Source organism: Schistocerca americana, chromosome 3 (genome assembly GCF_021461395.2).
Source record: "Schistocerca americana isolate TAMUIC-IGC-003095 chromosome 3, iqSchAmer2.1, whole genome shotgun sequence".
NCBI lineage: Eukaryota > Metazoa > Arthropoda > Insecta > Orthoptera > Acrididae > Schistocerca > Schistocerca americana.
The window spans coordinates 858,344,052-858,363,977 of NC_060121.1; the positions used below are offsets into that span (position 1 = coordinate 858,344,052).

The 19,926-nt window shown below is 42.7% G+C and overlaps 1 protein-coding gene across 1 annotated transcript in view; it reads left to right on the plus strand.

The window, feature by feature from the left end:
* LOC124606854 (delta-sarcoglycan) overlaps positions 1-19,926 on the plus strand; it is a 450,590-nt gene that overhangs the window by 21,650 nt on the left and 409,014 nt on the right. Inside the window, exon 2 of the mRNA XM_047138933.1 lies at positions 7,706-7,815. Coding sequence (XP_046994889.1) covers positions 7,706-7,815 — 110 coding nt within the window. The remainder of the gene's footprint in view (positions 1-7,705; positions 7,816-19,926) is intronic.

Here is a 19,926-nt window from a genome sequence, read left to right on the forward strand (position 1 = left end):
AGTCCGGCACACTCGAACTCTACCACTAGGCAGTATCAGCTGAAATAGGGACTCATCTTATCAGGCCACAGTTTTACTGTTGTCTAGGGTCCAACCGACATGGTCACAAGGCCAGGAGCGGCTCAGCAGGTGATGTCGTGTTGTTAGCAACGGCACTCGCGACGATCGTCTGTTGTCATTGCTCTTTAACGCCAACTTTCACCACACTGTCCTAACGGATACATTCTTCACACGTCCAGCGTTGATTTCTGCTGATATTTCACCCAGTGTTGCCTGTCTGTTAGCACTGACAGCTCTACGCAAACGCTGCTGTTCTCGGTCGTTAAGTGAAGGCTGTCGCTCACTGGGTTGTTTGTGACGAGAGGAAATGCCTGAAATGTGGTATTCTCGGCATACTGTGGATCACGGAATACTAAATTCAGTAACGATTCCCGAAATTGAATGCCCCATGCGTCTAGCTCCAACTACAGTTTCCAGTAGCCGAGTGGTCTAGGCGCCATGTCACCGTTCGTGTGACTCTCCCTGTCCGAGGTTCGAGTCCTCCCTCGGGCATGGATGTGTGTGTGTTATCCTTAGCGTAAATGAGTTGAACTTAGCTTAAGTAGTGTGTAAGCTTAGGGACAGATGACCTCAGCAGTTTGGTCCCATAGAACTTCTAACAAATTTCCATTTTTTTAAAAATCTGTTAATTCGCATCATGCGGTTATTATCACCTTAGTACAAATGAGAGATCCGCCAGTATACTGCCCTTTTATACAGAGTGCAGGATGCTACCGTAATCTGCATTCAATTATGTGCTTATCGGTGTGCCATGACTTTTGTCGCTTGTGGGTAGTTTTTGACGTGATGTGCCATTCCGTTGAAGCCAGAACTGAGATACCGTCTCTAAAACACCTTTAATACCTATTATAATGCCATTTTGGCAGTGTTCACTAAGGCTCACTCCCTACGGTTTCTTACAAAGTTTAGACAGCTATCACTAAGAACAAAGGACTAATCTATTCATACACTCTGAACTGTCTACCACATGCGTCATATTACCCTATCAAGATTGTACAGGGAAGGTGGTGTGTCTAATCAACCAAAAATAAATATTAGTTAAATATTATGAACACGCCTTGTAGATATAAATACCGAGCACTTACATAGTTAACGTATTATCTTCCATACACATTTCCGTACAGAGAAAGACCAAACGTGTAAAGTAACTTGCAGGCACAAAGTAAACAAAATACAATCTGTCTCTGAGCATAGATTGCAGCGTATTCTCCACACGTAACAGCTCAACTATCGTGCTAGCAATACACTTTTTGAGGTAACGGCCACAGCTCGACTGTTGAAGGTTACATTTGTAAACATCCCATCTGGCGACAGTACTCGAGATAAGTAATTTGTAGACAGCCAGATGGAAAACAAACTACCACCGATGGATATCTAGGGCACTAGATTCTAGGCGAATCACTGGTCAAGGTTTCTGGTGCGCTTGCAAAGCAATAGTGGTGGACTCAGCGGCAAAGTATGAAAAATGGCTGATGACGATATAGTCAGACAATAGTTCCAGATGTACCAGGATGGTTCTGAGAGCGGAGTATGTTCATTTCCGCTTAAATATCGATTCACGTTGTAAAATACGAAATTTTCATCTGTCAGCACATACAGATATTATCCACAATCCAAATGAATTAAGTAACATGCATTGAAAATATTTACAAACTCTGTATCAAGCAGTATCTGAGAGAGTTAGCTCTGATCCCCGAGTTTTTGTCCGTGTTGATCTCGGAGCAGTTCTGGACTTGTATTACTCTCGCTGTTCCTCGGGATCATCTCTGATGTGCTTCAAAGACGTTAACTTTTTTCGTGTACATTCCATCTTAATGCAAATAGACATTGAACATTTTCGTGATATGGCTAGAGTATTTTTGGTAATTTGTGTTCCTTCAGGAATTTGTATTTGCGCACCTTTTAGGTGGTTGGCTACATATGGGAATTCCCGATCATGTGTACCTTATATACACATTGTTAACTGTGCAGGTGATTTTTCATTAATTTCAACAATACTCCATTCATTTTCGAAAATTTCTTTGTATGGCCACCATCCGTTGATGTACTGGTAATGATACTGTATACAAAGAATCATTCGCCTTATCTGAATGTTCCTCCATTAAATTGGATACCGTTATAAATCTTTTGGAGTTACACCATCTATTTCATATTTTGGAAGCACGCCTAACATGGAAATATGTTCTATAATAGCATCCATATTCACCAGGTTAACCGTGTTAAGTATCAGGAAATAGTCAAAATTCCAATTTTGCGGTGTTTGATATTGGGCTTAATTTTGCCAGCTGATACATTTTTCCGTTAGTATTACACGATACGTTTCGTTGCATAACGTTACTTTGAGCAGATAATTAGAGACGCAACTCTAGATTTTACGTCTCAGGCCTCCTAGATACAAACAGATCTGAACTTATCGAATCAGTTAGGAAGGAACCAGTGACCATAAAGTTGCGACAGCAACTACCACCACAGGTATTACAAGGACTGTTACAAAAGGTGGGGAAATAACTTTGCTTAGCCGGAGTGACGGGATACAAACTGCAGAATATCTGAAGAGTCAACAACAAATATTCAGTACTGAGGACGAATATATGGAACACAGTGGAAAAAAATTCGAAAGCATCTTTCAGTATGCCTTGGACAACTGTGTTCTGAGTAATGTCTTAAGAGATGGAAAAAACCCTCGTCCGTGTAATAACCGTGTTAGAAAACTGCCACGAATACAAAGAGAGTTTTATCACGGATTCAAGACAAGTCAAAACCTACCAGAGGCGGAAATGAGCGCAATGAGAGTAGTGAGACAAGCGTTCAGTGATGCTGAAAGCAAAATTTTTCCAATCGATCTAACTGAAAACCTGAACAGGTTTTGCTCTTGTGTACAATCACCTAGCGAGTTGGAATCATCCATACAGTCACTCACAAACTCTGCAGGTACTTAAATGTAAGATAGCGTAGAGGTAGTCGAAATACTGTATTCTGTTTTCCGAAATTGTTTCACCGTGGAAAATCGTAATTCGGTCCCGCCTTTCAATCATCGTAGGAACGTCGAAACGACAGATACTGAGATGACAGATCTTAGAATAAAGAATCAACTGTAATCACTTAGTAGTGGAAAGGCATCAGGACCTCACGGTGTACCTGTCAGATTCTAGAAAGTTTCTGCGAAAGAACTTGCTGCCCTTCTAACAGCAGTAGATATTGGTTCGCTGGAGCAACAACAGGTAGCTAGCGACCGGAAAGAAAGCAGGTCTTTTCCGTTTTCAGAGAGGGTCGCAGGACAGATTTACGTAACTACAGGCCCATATCGTTCACGTCAATCTATTGCAGAATAATGGAACATGTTTTATGCGCAATAATTATGAAAGTTTTTCCAGAACGGAAATCTCCTAAGAAGTCAATATGGATTCCGCAAACAAAGATGTAACGAAACTCAGCTCCATTTGTTCCTCCGCGAGAGCGCCGGCCGCGCTTAGAACCGCTCGGCCACCCAGGCCGGCGAAATATTATAGGTCCTTCACTGTTACGACGTATACAAATGGTCTAGTAGGAAGCACCGGAAGCCCTTTGAGACTATTCGAAGATGATACTTTTTTCTATAAGATAGTAGCAACGCCAGGAGACAGTAAGGATGTGCTAAATAACCTGCTGGCCGGGGTGGCCGAACGGTTCTAGGCGCTACAGTCTGGAACCGTGCGACCGCTATGGTCGCAGGTTCGAATCCTGCCTCGGGCATGGATGTGTGTGATTTCCTTAGGTTAGTTACGTTTAAGTAGTTCTAAGTTCTAGGGGACTGATGACCTTAGAAGTTAAGTCCCATGGTGCTCAGAGCCATTTGAACCATTTGAACCAAAATAACCCACATAAGACTGATGAATTCTCCATTCTCTATCATTTGACCCTGAACGTAAATAAATATAACACATTGCGCATATATAGGAAAAGAAATCCTCTACTGTACAACTACACTACTGATGAAAAATTGCTAGAAACAGTATATACCGTGAAATATCTCTGAGTAACCATCCAGAGCGCTTTTAAGTGGAATGACCGCATAAAAAAATAGCAGGAAAAGCAGACTTCAGGTTGAGATTCATAGGAAGAATGTTAAGGAAATTTAACTCACCCTTGAAATAAGTTGCTTACAAGGAGCTTGTTCGACGGATTCTTGAGTATTTTTGATGAATCTGGGACCCTTACTTGGTTAAGGCTGATAGAAAGGGGAAAGAGAGAGAGAGAGAGAGAGAGAGAGAGAGAGAAGATCCAACGAAGAGCTGCGCGTTTCGTCACGTGATCGTTTAGTCGGTGGGAAAGCGTTACAGGGATGCGCAAGAAACTCCAGTGGCAGAAGCTAAAAGATAGGTGTTGTGCGTCACGGAGAGGATTACAACTGAAATCTGGAGAGAGTGCCTTCTCTCACATACATCAGACGAAATGATCATGATGAAAGAATTCAATGAATATAGCTATTACAGAGGTCAACCGACAATCATTCTTCCCAGGCATCATTCGCTAGTGGTTCAGGCCAGGGAGTATTAGTCAGTGGTGTCAGAAGTTCCCTAAGGCACCCACCCTCAGATGGCTTGTGGTGTACAGTTGTAGATGTAAATCAAGTTAAACATTTTTTTTATAATTGGCAGTAATTAACGTAAGCATTATTATAGAGGTCCGTCATCTCTTCATTATTTTTGTAACAGATCAAAGTAAAGAGAGAGGTAATCTTCGACACAAGTATTTGTTTTAACAATATGTTCTTCTACTAATCAAAACTTTTAACCCATATTATGAATTACACGTAGACTTATGAAACTCTGATACTTTTATTTAAGTACATTTTGAGTAGGATTTATTATAAAAGAAGTATGATACATATCTGGTAAAAATAACGTAATTACTTTCTTCAAAAATGTGCATTGAAACAAAATTCTCAAAAACTTATGATTTAAACAAATCAGATTGTGTCATATTTCTACAAAGATAAAAATTATTTAAATTAATTACTTATTTAAAAGCCCAGAATATCTTCGTCGAAACAAACGTTATGGGAATTTATGAAAAACTGTTTTATTGAATATATATATATATATATATATATATATATATATATATTGAGCAGTTTTTTCATAAATTCCCAGATTCCAGAAATTTCTGACCTTTAAATGAAATTACTTTGAAATTATTATTATTAAAAGACTTAGTTTCTTGATTTTTCTTGTGGCGAAATTTACGTTATAAACAGTTACGGAGCTGGCGATCTGTTTCTCTGTCTCGAAGTATCTATTGAGCGTGTTATGTACACATTGTGTTGAATCCGTCAGTACCGTACTTTCCAATATGTTTATTAAATAGTTACTCGAAAAAACATAAATGTAGAGGGAATGAGTGCAAAATGGCGTTTCAATTTAGAGAGTTGGATAAATAAATAAAAACATCGGAGCGCAATTTGTTCTGCGAACAGGCTTTTAGGCAACGACAAAGAAAAATAATAGCTTTTATTTGGATATTTCTAATTATTACTTCCCATATAGCGACATCAGAATCTCACATAGTTGTCATTTATGTTCAAGATGTACCAAAATTGTCCATGTTGCATGTTGTCGGTAATAGTGCTTAGCTACATGAAATCATTTGGAAGTTCTGCGGAAACATCTAGTTTAGGAAGAAAAATTTCGAGTGGCAGGGTGTACATATAACGATGTGAAAGTCACCCGTACGGTGACCTTCCCTCACATAGTCTCACATTTGTTCGACCTGACCATACTAATGTTCAAATGTGTGTGAAATCTTATGGGACTTAACTACTAAGTTCATCAGTCCCTAAGTTTACACATTACTTAACCTAAATTATCCGAAGGACAAACACACACACCCATGCCCGAGGGAGGACTCGAACCTCCGCCGGGACCGGACCATACGAATAACTTTGTCTACTTGTTTTTATCTAAGTTAACCTTGCAGATAGGCTATTTCGGGCAGCGTAATATAGTACTTTATACCTGTAAAAATACTAGAAGTGGATCTCTCTACCCGCGGGGCCGTACCATCAGCCACTACCATAATAAAAGTGTACTGACAGTAAATGCTCGCGCTAGAAAAGAATGTTCTGTTATACTAGTTACGAGAGCGCGCTGAAAATTATTGCCTCCGAATTTTTTATGTGAAGAGTCTTAAAGCTTTTTAAATAAAATAATAGTTATTAACGTTCTACATCTTTATTTCTTAAGTCTCCATATTTGTAACCCTCTACCGGTAGAGGGCTCCGAACTGCAGCCTGCAGAATATCAGAGTGTAGTGTACCTATTTAGTTGTGTCAGTAACAGCGTACTGCAATCGAGTTCCGAATTCCTGGAGAACCCTCTCCTTCAGCACGACAATACCAGACCACGCACGAGCGCTGCGACATATGCACCCCGACGCCTTGAGTTCACTGTCAACGATCATCCTCCAACAGTCCCCACTTGGCGCCGTCTGATCATCATCTGTTTCCAAATTTAACGAACATCTCGGAAGATTATAGTTTGACGCTGATAAAGCTGTGTAAGCAGAGATGAATCCAGAATGAGATTTTCACTCTGCAGTGGAGTGTGCGCTGATATGAAACTTCCTGGCAGATTAAAACTGTGTGCCGGACCGAGACTCGAACTCCAGACCTTTGCCTTTTGCGGGCAAATGCTTTGCCAACTGAGCTACCCAAGCACGACGCCCCGTCCCCTCAGCTTTACTTCTGCCAGTACCTCGCCTCCTGCCTACCAAAGATAACAGAAACTCTCCTACGAACCCTGCAGAACTAGCACTCCTGAAAGAAAGGATATTGTGGAGACATGGCTTAGCCATAGCCTGGGGGATGTTTACAGAATGAGATTTTCACTCTGCAGCGGAGTGTGCGCTGATATGAAACTTCCTGGCAGATTAAAACTGTGTGCCCGACCGAGACTCGAACTCCGGACCTTTGCCTTTTGCGGGCAAATGCTTTGCCAACTGAGCTAACCAAGCACGACGGCCCATCCCCACAGCTTTACTTCTGCCAGTACCTCCTCTCCTACCTTGCCCGCGAAAGGCTAGGGTCCCGAGTTCTAGTCTCGGTCCGGCGCACAGTTTCAAGCAGAGATGAAGTTATCGCTCCGTCAACAGAGTCAGACATTAAGCAACTGCTATCAACAAACTGGTCATTCAGGGAGGGGGGGGGAGGGGGGAGCAGAGGGGGAACTTTTTAGTCGCTAGGGTGACTATGTTTGCGTGGTAGAGTAATGGTGATGTACGCTTACGTGGAGAACTTGTTTGCGCAGCAATCGCCGACTTAGTGTAACTGAGGCGGAATAAGGGGAACCAGCCCGCATTCGCCGAGGCAGATGGAAAACCGCCTAAAAACTATCCACAGACTGACCAGTTCACCGGACCTCGACACAAATCCGCCGGGCGGATTTGTGTCGGGGACCAGGTGCTCCTTCCCGCCCGGAAAGCCGTGCGTTAGACCGCACGGCCAACCGGGCGGGCTTGTGGAATATTAATAACGTTTGTTTTATTTAAAAGGCTGTAAGCTTTTCGCGTTAAAAATTCGGAGGCATTATTTTTCTGCACGCCTCAGTAGTTCTCGTCTTGTAGGCGCCAGTCTTCCGCTGAATGGATGTGTGTGTCTTTCTGTTCCCAGAGCTCGAGCAACGGCCCCAGCAAACCTGGAGGCGGCGCCGTTGCCGGTTCTTCGCCCGCTGCGGGCAACGCGGGGACGGCCGGCGCCGGCGCGGGCACCGTCGTCAACAGGTGAGCCCCACCAGCAGCTGCCCCTCTAAGCACAGTAGTACACAAAACGTAAATCATGAAACTGTACCAACGGTAGCTTTTATTGTAACCTCATCAAACTCTGGTCACCAAATTTCGTGATACTGTTGAGTAATGTAACACTTTTTTTTTCTCAGCCAGTTTCGTGCATTATTTCCGCTTCAGGATCTACAATTTCATGAAGTTCCGATAAGTGGTGGCGTTATACCAAACTTCAAAATGGCATCTGTAACGGAGGTGCGCGCCAAGTAGAGAGCTGTCAATGAGTTTCTTTTGGCGGAAAAGCAGAGCATTACAGATATTCATAGGCGCTTGCAGAATGGAGACTTGACAGTGAACAAAAGCACGGTGAGTCGCTGAGCGAGGCGTCTGTCATCATCGCAACAAGGTCGCGCGAACCTGTTCTACGTCCTGTATACAACTGTGACTCCTGCAGAGCTGGAACGTGCGGACACTCTCATTCGAGTAGGTCGATAATCACAATCAGACACTTCGCTGCTCAACTGGACGTATCTGTTGGCAGTGGTGACACACTCATTCACCAGGTAGAGTAAGCAATGATGCGCACCTACCGGGTTCCTTGCCGCCTACAGAAGACCCTGAACAGCAACAGAGGACCGTCCTTGCTGATTGTGACAATTTTTTTGTCGAACATCGTCACAGGCGATAAAACATGGATTCGTTACTTCGAACCGGAAACATAATGGCAGACCATGGAGTGGCGCTGCACTACCTCTTCTCCGAAAAATGTCAAAGCCGCAGCCTCAGCCTGTAAAGTCATACCCACGGTTTTCTTGGACTCTGAAGCGGTTATTGTCTGCAATGTACCCCTTTCGGCGCAGCGGTCAACTCTGTAGTGTACTGTACTACCCTCAGGAATATGAGGAAGCGTCTTTAGCTTGGTGGTCGCCACAAAAATACAAAAAAACTTCTCCTTCTCCGTAACAACACAAGCCCCCACACATGTCTGCGCACCTGGCAGGAGCTTAGAAAACGTGATGGGACTGTTCTTCCTCATCCACCCTGCAGGCTCGGATCTCACACCTTCAGACTTCCGTCTGTTTGGACTAATAAAATATGGACTCCGCAGGCTGCAGTATTTGGATGATAGCGACGTTATTGGTGCAGAAAGACGTTGACTCCGAAGTCGAACAACATAGCGATACCATGCGGACGTACAGACCCTCCCAGTAAAGTTGCACGACGTCGTCGCATTGAATGGATGTTATCTTGAAAATAGGATTTTGTAGACAACAGCATGAGGAATAATACGACGTGTTAGAATGATGAATACAACCAACTTGCTTGCGAAAAAAAAAGTGAAGCATTACTTACTGAATGCCACTCGCAGTTATTCTTCAATATTCACCCTTCAATATTTCTCAGTTTTAAAATACTTTTCGGAGACATTTATTAGAGAAGTCTGTATCATGGCTCTTCAGGAAATGTGCCGCCTCAAAAACCAACCTGCCGTCATTCTGGAAATGCCTGCCACACAATCAAGTTTTCATTCAAGAAAAGAGGAAAAAGTCTCAGGGTGCCGTATCAAGAGAACATAGATAGCGAGCAAAATTTTACGTCCCAGAGATGCAACATGCGTCAGTGCATCCTGTTCAGAATAAGGTGGTGTGTCGTCGCGGAGGAGAAACATCCCCTTCGACAGCTCTCGCCGGCACTTCGTCTCGATTTGGCAGGACACCTGGAAAATGTAACAGACCTACTAAGGAGACTGCCTACACTACGCTTGTCGGTCCTCTTTTAGAATACTGCTGTGCGGTGTGGGATCCTTACCAGATAGGACTGAAGGAGCACATCGAAAAAGTTCAAAGAAAGGCAGCACATTTTGTATTATCGCGAAATATGGGAGAGAGTGTCACAGAAATGATACAGGATTTGGACTGTAAATCATTAAAAGAAAGGCGTTTTTCGTTGCGATGGAATTCCAATCACAAACTTTCTCCTCCGAATGCTAAAGTATTTTGTTGATACCGACCTACATAGGGCGGAACGGTCACCACGATAAAATAAGGGAAATCAGAGTTCGTACGGAAAGATATAGGTGTTCATTCATTCCGCGGGCTGTACAACATTGGAATAATAGAGAATTGTGAAGGTGGTTCGATGAACCCTCTGCCAGGCACTTAAATGTGATTTGCAGAGTATCCATGTACACGTAGATGATAGCCTCCCGTAACATCATCAGAAGATTTTGATGACATGCTGCTGTAACGGTTTGCCCATTACCAGCAGTGCTTAATGGAAGTCCCAAATAATATTCAGCATCACCTAGCCCGATGAAGACTGGATCTTTGCTTTATTCGTCGGTCGTGAATGCACGTGTTTGCACTGTTTGTTCGCTCCTTTTTCTCTGGTAGCAGTGATACACTCACCAGTCGTCGGTGGTTAATAGGCGGTAAAGAAGTCTTGTGGAACGGCCTGATGCTTCTGTTGCTTTTCCGCTGCTGCCTTGGTTCCGCGGGATTCTGAAAATAATGTGACCAGTCGTGGCGTCCAGCGGGCGACGACTTGTGTCGCTTTCAGAATGTCGTGCAAGATGCTTAAAACAGTTTAATTACAGATTTCCATTGTTTTACACCGACGCCTTGATCATGACACACCCGTATTCGATCACCAGAACGAGTACTTCTCTTACGATTCCACTTTTTTTTTACCGGTAGATGATCTGTCATCTCCTTGTTCATCATTCCGAATAGTTTGACCACACGAGACGCATTTGCCTTACCTAGCCACTACGACATATGATAATAAACTTTTGTCGTACACTTTCACCAACTCAGTATGAATTGTGGCGCACTTGTTTCGCTATAAACGCAGAAAATAAAGTAGTCCACCATACTGCACTTCATGAATGGGCTGCGTCAATTTGTTTTTGATCCTGTAACGATTTTCTGGTGTACTGTGGCGCCAGGATTTCGATGTGTTCCAGGACTGAAGATAAGTACCTCCATACAAACAATAAATTAATTCAGGATCATTATTATCTCTAGGAGATAATTAGCACTTCATGACGAGGCCCTCTCGTAGTGTAAAGCACAGTCACCGTCTAAAGCTTGTATGCTGTTGACTTGTTCCAAACCGTGTGTCAGACTTGCAGTAGGTAACTGGAGCCTGTACATTCACAACAGGAGAAAATTTAATACCGGCGCCCCAGTAGCAATTTATAGGAAGAAAGGACAGCGAACTGTTTATGTGTTGTTGTTTTTTTGTGTGTAGTGTAATCGTGAAATTCATCACAGTATGGAGGTCTCGCAACATGGTTCATGTATTCACTGCAGCAAGTAGGTGAACCTAGTCGTTATTTGCAACCGGCTTCATGTTGTTGGGAGATGCCTTGTGACTTCATTGGATGCTGAAGCTGCCTAAACTGTATTAGCTGGCTGCCAAATGACACTATGAGTCATTGCAGGAACTTCAGACGTTACTCATAGTACGAGATATCACAGTAGGTATTATCTGTTGTTGTTCCACGTGACTGAAACACAGAAATGCCGGCCGCGGTGGTCTGGCTGTTCTAGGCGCGCAGTCCGGAACCGTGCGACTGCTGCGGTCGCAGGTTCGAATCCTGCCTCGGGCATGGATGTGTGTGATGTCCTTAGGTTAGTTAGGTTTAAGTAGTTCTAAGTTCTAGGGGACTGATGACCACAGATGTTAAGTCCCATAGTGGTCAGAACCATTTGAACCATTTGAAACACAGAAATGAAGAAGCTGTATGTTTACCCCTGTCAACGACTTCTACGTTCAATAGACGCTTAGCTCCTAGCTTCACTCTAAAATCGTTATTGTGTTTAAAACATTGTTTCACTACGAAGAACTAGAAATGAAATGAAAATGAGAGAGAGAAAAAAGGAATGGCCGCATGTTTCGTTATCCAAACCGTAAAGGTATCGAACACGGGCATGAACAGAGAAGATGTGCCAGACCCTTTGTTTCGTAGAAAATTACAGCATTTTGAAGCTAGACAAGACGCGAGGACAAATATCAGCAGTAGAAATTATCGACCAAACGAAAACAGCTTCTGCCACAAAAACCATGTAAATTGCTGTCTGCTGCAGTTGTGTTGCGACAGAACACTTTTAGGCCTAGCGTGGATAGTGTGCAAGTTATGGCTACGATTTGCTCTGTGTCTGTGTGAGTACCGCAACCATCATCCTACCATCCTCGCCGAACAATGAATACATGATTTACATGTGTTCAAATGACTCGAAGATGTAACAGACAGCAATAATTTGTTTTTTTTTTTTTTTTTCTGAGGGTAGGATTCACCACATTCATTTTGCTGCCCAAATGGCAAAATCTACATACAAATTTAAGTTTTTGTACGTCCATCCTTGTGCCTGGAGTTCAGGCGGACTACGGTAGTTCACTATTGTAACAAAATCAAACAACGTTCTCGTGTTGTTTATTATGTAGGTACCAGCTTCGGCGCTTCAGTCTTTGCTGAAGGGGTTATCACGACCCATATGTGGCCAACAACTGACTGAGTTGACGTTGATGAGCTTGCTTTTGTCGATGTTCATCTCTTATCTTCCTTTCAATACACCGTCATTTCCGTTACCAAAGAGGATTAACGGAGTCCATCGAGAAATTTCAAAGAAGAGCGACACATTTTGTATTATCGCGAAATTGGGGGAGGGAGTATTGATTACATGATTCAGGATTTGGGGTGGACACCATCAAAACAAGGGCCTTTTGCCTTGCGGCGGAATCGTCTCACCAATTTCTATCACCAGTTTTTTCTTCAGAATACGAAAATATTTTGTTTACGCCGACCTACATGGGGAGAAACGATCATCACAATAAAATAAGGGAAATCAGAGCTGGCACAGAAAGTTATTGGTGTTCCTTTTTTTCCGCTCGCTGTTCGAGATTGGAATAATAAAGAGTTATTGTGAACGTGGTTCGATGAACCTTCTGCCTGGCCTTTAAGTGTGATTCTGCAGAGTATCCATGTAGATGTCGATCTAGAACCACTCTTCCAAGATTTTTGGTGTCTGTTACAGAATTATGATGTCATCGGCAAACCTCAAGGCTTTTATTTATTCATCCTGAACTTTAATTCCTACTCCAAATTTTTCTTCGGTTTCCTGTTTCTGTAATTCTTCTTCTTCTTCTTCTTCTTCTTCTTCTTCTCCTTCTTTTTGTGCTTTTGTCCTGTAGGGTCGGTATGGCTATGAAAGGATTTGGCATTGTTAATGTTGGAGGGTGAGCATATGCCCTTTCTGTCGCCATCCCGTTACTCCCGGGGCAGAATATGTGTACCCTAAGAGTCTCTGTGTAGTGTGGTTTATGTGAAAGTGAGCGAAAGTTTGCTAAATGTTTGTGGATCGTATAACTTGGGTATAACCCCGGTTTTTACCTAATTGAACGGGAAACTACCCAAAAACTACATCTGGGCTGGGCAGTGCACGGACCTTTGCCGTTAATTCACCGCGCGAATGCGATCCAGGGCTGGCGGCTATCATGGAGAAGCCTTAAAAACTGTACACATCTGTTGAACTTAATATATAAAAGACCTTGACTGGTGGTACAACAGACACGTAATCGCATTTAAAATCATTTTTCTTCGGCTTCAGCTGGTATGTTAGTTATTAGTGGAATATAATATGTTGACAAAAGTAGTTGCGGGTAGCAAATCGATAAAACTTCTCTGTAATGATAACACAGTACAGATATTCACAACTGGTATATACATCATTGGTGATTTTAGATAAATAAGCATCAGGTCGCTGATGTGAGTTCTACTTAAGGTAGATACACACTAGCCCAACGAGGACAAACGAACGATAGCCAGTGGATTTGGCCGAAAGTTGGTCGCCAACGCATTGGCGTTCGACCTGTCATATCACCAAACCAAAAGGTTGTGACCAAGGGATTCGGGCTTCTGGAATCGCAGTTTGCTGCGATAACTCGTGGAGGCTGCACCCACTTTGTTACTGTTATAAAGTAGCTTTGTAATAGGAGTTTCACTGGCCGACATTATGAGGGAAGAAAAGAATTTAGCAATCGTTGCATGTGTAGCGTTTATTGCACTGCAAGAAGCTGATCACCAGACAACAAAAGGACTTTGGTGGACGACCTCTCTCGTAAAAAAATAGGTAGCAGTGTGGTGAGACAAAATTAATGTCTCACCTCAAAGCTTAATTAAAGTATGGGCTATTTCACAGTTTTTGCGAATGAGAGCTACAGATTTCGAATTGCTATTGAGTTGTGTAAGCCGTAAAATTACCGAAGATGACACCTCTGTTAGGAGTGCTCTACTTGCAGTAAAACGATATCTACTAAGATTCCATTTTGTTTTTCACATTATTTTCTAACAGCTCAGTTATTTCTGTAAAAGCGCCTATCCTTTTCAATATCTCTCTTCTTTTTTTTTTTTTCAATCGCCCTACTTAAGTGTCACTTAAACATACCCGTTCACGATAAAAGTATCAGCTTTAATGCTGTCTCCGTATTCCACTCAATATTCCAATATGTATAAGCACAATAATTACATATCCGTTGAACATACACAGCAAATCGCTACTGATGTACGATGATTCGACCCGGCGCCGGCACTAGAGTGTGGATCCCATGGCCAACTCACCGCCAATGCTTCGAAGTTATCGCCGGCATTCCGAACAGCAACCAAGGCTAACGGCTTCATTGTCTCCGATTTTCCGCAGGGCATGGGAAAAACAGTCCGGTTTAAACCGATACCGGTATTTTAGTTCTGAAGAACCGGTATTTTTCGGTATTTGTTTGGCCCTGATTATAACAGATATCCTTTTTATTATTTTTACTAACAACCTTTCTTTTCGAAAATATTATTCATTAGTGAAGATTAAATTGAGCTGAAATATCGCGTTATTATAGTAAATGGAAAAAGTGATCAGCGCAATTGTAATAACCGTGCCGAGAGAAACGAGCAACAAACACGTAGTATAAGAGCTGGAACAGCATTGTTGAGACAATAATGTCTCTGTTGCCGTGTGTCGTGGCTTAAGGTACACGTGTACGGGCAGTGTGCAAGACTAGCCCCCAACTGGCCTATACAGTAATTTCTCGCTGTCGCTTCCGGACATCCGTTGTGTTGCAGAATGGCAGCATCCCAGCGTGGAAAAATTTTCACGAAGTGACTTAGCATCGAAGTCGAACATTTTATTTGCTTGAAAGATGGACGATTTGTCTCCCATTTCTTTGAAATAATGAATGAGGAAGGAAATTATTGCAGCAGTAATAAATTAAAAACAACAATTCATTCATGATACACACTAAAAAGAGAAATTAAATAATCTGCTACCTGTATCTACGTAATATGACTTTACCTGCTTGTAGCCCTTGAAAATGGACAAACTAAGACGAAGAACAGTCTTCAACCCCAGTTTTCACCGTTTAGCACTGACTATTCGGGAAGCCAAAATAGTGGCCTGATCTCCAATTGCATCATGATTCCAGAGCAAACTTTCAGAAAATTGGGATCAGTAGGAGAATACTGGTGATATTCTTTTTCAGTATTCAGCCACTTAACACTTCTCGAGAACAACAGTGAACGATGAACAGACGGAATTTTCTTTTATCTCCCCAGAAACTAAAATCTGTCCGAATAGGCATGAAGACCTAACGGTACCGACCGGTTGCCGTGTCATCCTCAACGCTCAGGCGTCACAAGATGAGGATACGGAGGGCATGTGGTCAGCATACAGCTCTCCCGGTCGTACGTCAGTTTACAAGACCGTTTTACTTCCCCACTTAATTAAACATTTTGATTCCATGTGTCTTGAAACTAATGTAACTAACCTGTTTCTACGGGTTATTACGTTAAAATTAGGGTCGCCACCGACCCTAACCATACAACTAATCATAGGTTTGGCCGAGTCGGAAAATAAATTAATTTGATCACAGACCAAAAAATCATAAAAATGCGTACGTCGTGATATCTCTCGTAGAGGATGCGGTGTAATCAATAGTATTGCCCGTGCACTGTTCACGAGAATCAAACATTTAAAATATAATAGCACATGCATGAACACTGTGCAGAAGATCAGCTCCCAGCAACACACCTGAAAATAAGACTAAATCTAAAGGATTTGTTTTAAACTAAAAGGGGAAATTAATCGTTGGAGCTGTGCGTAACGAAACGCGTTGGATGTGCTAGCGGGAAAGCTATGAGGTGAGTGGCTTAGGTGCAAAAACGTAACCTCGGAATACAAGAGAAAAATGTGGATAAAATTTTTTTTTCTAAGATTTTGATGTGAGGAATGTACACAATTCCTAATAATATTAATTCCTAACACATTAAAGAAAATCATCGATATATTCACCGTTATAATCTATACCTAAAATCATTAGTGTGGATCATTCATACAACTGCTGTTGCCTGATAACTGATCCCAATAACTCGTGAAACGGTGCACGTTTCGCAGTACACCCGCGTGCCCACGTGGTTTGTGGAGACGCAATTTCTAGGTATCGTGACCAAGTTGCAACAATATCGCATCACACAACTGTGAACAGCTAACATTTTTTAAAACAAACATGAGGTCGGACAGTTACTGATGACGGTAGTCCAACAAACTCTAATGTTCAACCACGTGGTTGGCTCCCCACAGACGAAAGCAAGGAAAATTTACGAGCAGGCAAAGCTACTAATATTTAGAAAAATAAAAGCTTATACAGGCACAGCTGAAGGCAAACAGAAATTCATACAGAAGCGAGTGCTCACTTCTTATCGACACCTTTGTGTGGCGATCTTCCGGCGGATCCAAGTCTGCTATAGAAATTTACTAAAAGAAAAGTCTGCCAAAGTTTTGCATCGCTTGCTGCGACAAGGTAAAGCAATCTTTCAGAGTTGACAAGCGAGACCAAAAGCTAACTGCTCTCCTCTCGCCAAGTAACAACGCGCCAAGCGGTCAGTCTAACTCGCCCTTCTTCGACTGAAGAAAAACAGCTGTGGACGCTTCCCGTACCGGCGGCTGGATGCCTCCCTTTTCATCTCCAGCCTCCTCCACGCTCCGCGTGGCCCGAAAAACCCAAAGATGCCATTTCCGCCACAAACCTAACGCAGGTGGATTTCTCACAAGTAGCGCAAACCTCTTTGCCTACTTGACCACTACCAGAGTTGGCTATTCTGTACAACTGCTGCTGAATCTGTATGACTATCGCAGACTTTCTGCAGCAGACTAAGCCACCGTCTAGCAACGTGACACACATCCACATTCATTCAATGACACCACAATGAGAGTCATGAGAAAAGAGAAACAAGGAAAAGAAAGAGAAATGGTAGTGGAAATGGCCTACCACACTAATGAAAGGTGGCTACAGGACCCTTTCACTAAGAGTTAATATTTTAGAGCCTTTGTTCGATTTCTACGTTTATTACAGGAGATAATAGGAATCAAAAATCCAAAATCGGTTATTTCAGAAATCTGTTATTCTGAGCGGTTTTAACATTCATGTTAAACTGGCGTTGAAGAAACCTGATTTAACCGAAAACCGGCTGTTTCAGAGATAACTGGTATCCCTATTTGCCGCCAACACACGCAAAGCAAATTTCGGCCAGTAAAGCCGTTGGTTGTAGTTCGTTGGCCTTTGTTGGCCTAGTGTGCATCCGCCTTTACTGAGTTTCTTTGAGTTTGAATATACCAGCTGCTTAGGTGAGGCATCTGACGACAAGCATGACGCACAGCAACACACCTTGCACTGCGGCCTAACGCCTGTACAACAAAATTCATCACGGAGGACACACTGTAATGTCCCACTGGAACCAACAGATTGTTATGTTTACAGGCCGAGCATGGAACCATGACTAAGCTTGAGAGGCACTCACATGCCTTGCTCATACTGTGGCATCAAGCAGTCAGGCCTGCAAGATGAGTGGTCTACCAAGCGAGTGGATTTGTTGTTATTTCTCGTGTAGCATCAATGACTGATTATGAGCTCTAGTACCAACAATTAAGCTACAAATTATTCTCCTGTTTGAATATTACTCAACAGAAACGCACATCTGACTATTAGTAATTTACACAACTCTGATTGTTCACTACGCTTTGGCAATACCAAATTTTCTTTCTTACCCAACGGCTTTCACCAACACGTGGCCATCGCACTGAATATGAATGGCGCACACATTATAAATTCTGGGTATCATGACTACACACTATTTGGAGAACAAGGCCACCAATCTTTTTCCTTTCACTATCTTTTTCTATTCTGATACATTCTATTATGGTTCAAAGATAACCTAAACACACCACTACATTTTATACAACAATTACACATGAGAGACTCCGCCCAGTGGGCATGGCTTTACATTGGTGATTCTCTATCTTATGGTCTCGTAATTATCTAACGCTACAGTGCACTTTCTGGATAGGAAGGTGGATATTTTGCTATATCTCACACTTCGACTTTCACACCCATCATCACGAAAATTTACTCCAGACCGAGCGGTACAAAAAGGGACATGGATAACCCACTACATCTGAACCTATCTTGCTATTCTTCCATGCAAACCCCACATACTTAAATTACGTGAAATACATCACACTGGCAACATACATCACAAAGAATAGTCACAACGTTATAATCACTTCACTTTCAGCTTTCCCACTTCAATTAGTATTCATCCCAGTTCCACACGACACTGCCCCACTTCGTAACTTTTCTTTCCTACTACGAACTCTGTAGGATATATGCACGTCTTGGTGTGCAATGCAAGCCAAGTGGCGTTGCTGGATAGACGGCTGACTCACCTTGCTTCTCTCTCAGAGTATTAGAGTTTGAATCCAGCGTCACACGGAAACATAACACGCAAAGTAATATTAAGAACGTATTCGTCACACGCGCGAGTCCTCAACTGATACCATGGACGAGTACTCCTCTATATCCTCTGTCTCATACACAGATTGAGATTCACACAGTACTCACCACGTGGAAGTACTCTTCTCTAATTTCAAGTCCTGTACACGCCATTTCTTAAATGTTTCCAAGTTATAGTACACACGCCAGTAATTCAGCTTAACTTTAGCACTCGAAACTATTTCAACTTAGTACCAGCACTCGCAAGTATTCCAACTTAGTACCAGCAAAAAAATTGTTCAAATGGCTCTGAGCACTATGCGACTTAACTTCTCAGGTCATCAGTCGCCTAGAACTTAGAACTAATTGAACCTAACTAACCTAAGGACATCACACACATTCATGCCCGAGGCAGGACTCGAACCTGCGACCGTAGCGGTCGCCCGGCTCCGGACTGCAGCGCCCAGAACCGCACGGCCACTCTGGCCGGCTTAGTACCAGCACTCGCAAGTATTTCAACTTATTGCTACACGTGGTTTAACTGTGACCGTTGGTCACTTCCGAACATTACTACGATCCCCTTAATATTACCTGCCTGTCATTTAGTTCTCCCCCCAAAAGTTCCTGAGATAGAGAAATAATTATTCCAAACTACTCTTAAGTATTTCACATACATACCATTTTCTCCACTCTTTTGTCTTTACGGAGCACACCTAAGACAGATCTAACCAACACAAGATACAGCGCCAGAGTGCTGAAACATGGCCGTTCTTCAGGTCATCTCGCACCTCCACCATGGTGGGGGAGCACCATGCTACCGCATTGGTCAGCCACATTTCAGGGGCTCTAAGCTCGGGTCAATTTCATCTCTTTGGTTCCACCAAAGGTGACCAAAATACTGTCTCAAAAATGATCATATATTGCTCATTCACTATCTGCGGTTAGCAGACGACCATACATTCATTTTATGGAGCACACATAAGACAGGTCTTACCAACACAAGATCCAGCGCCATAGTGCTGAAACATGGCCGTTCTTTAGGTCATCTCGCACCTCCGCCATGGTGGGGGATCACCATGCTACCGTATTGGTCAGCCACATTTCAGGCACTCAAAGCTCAGGTAAATTTCATCTCTTTGGTTCCACCAAAGATGACCAAAGGGCGGTCTCAAAGATGATCATATATTGCTCATTCACTATCTGCGGTTGACAGACGACCATACATTCATTCATTTCACAAATCTCACCAAATTGGATGTAGGGATTTTTTTTGTGGGAGTGCACATGTGATCAATT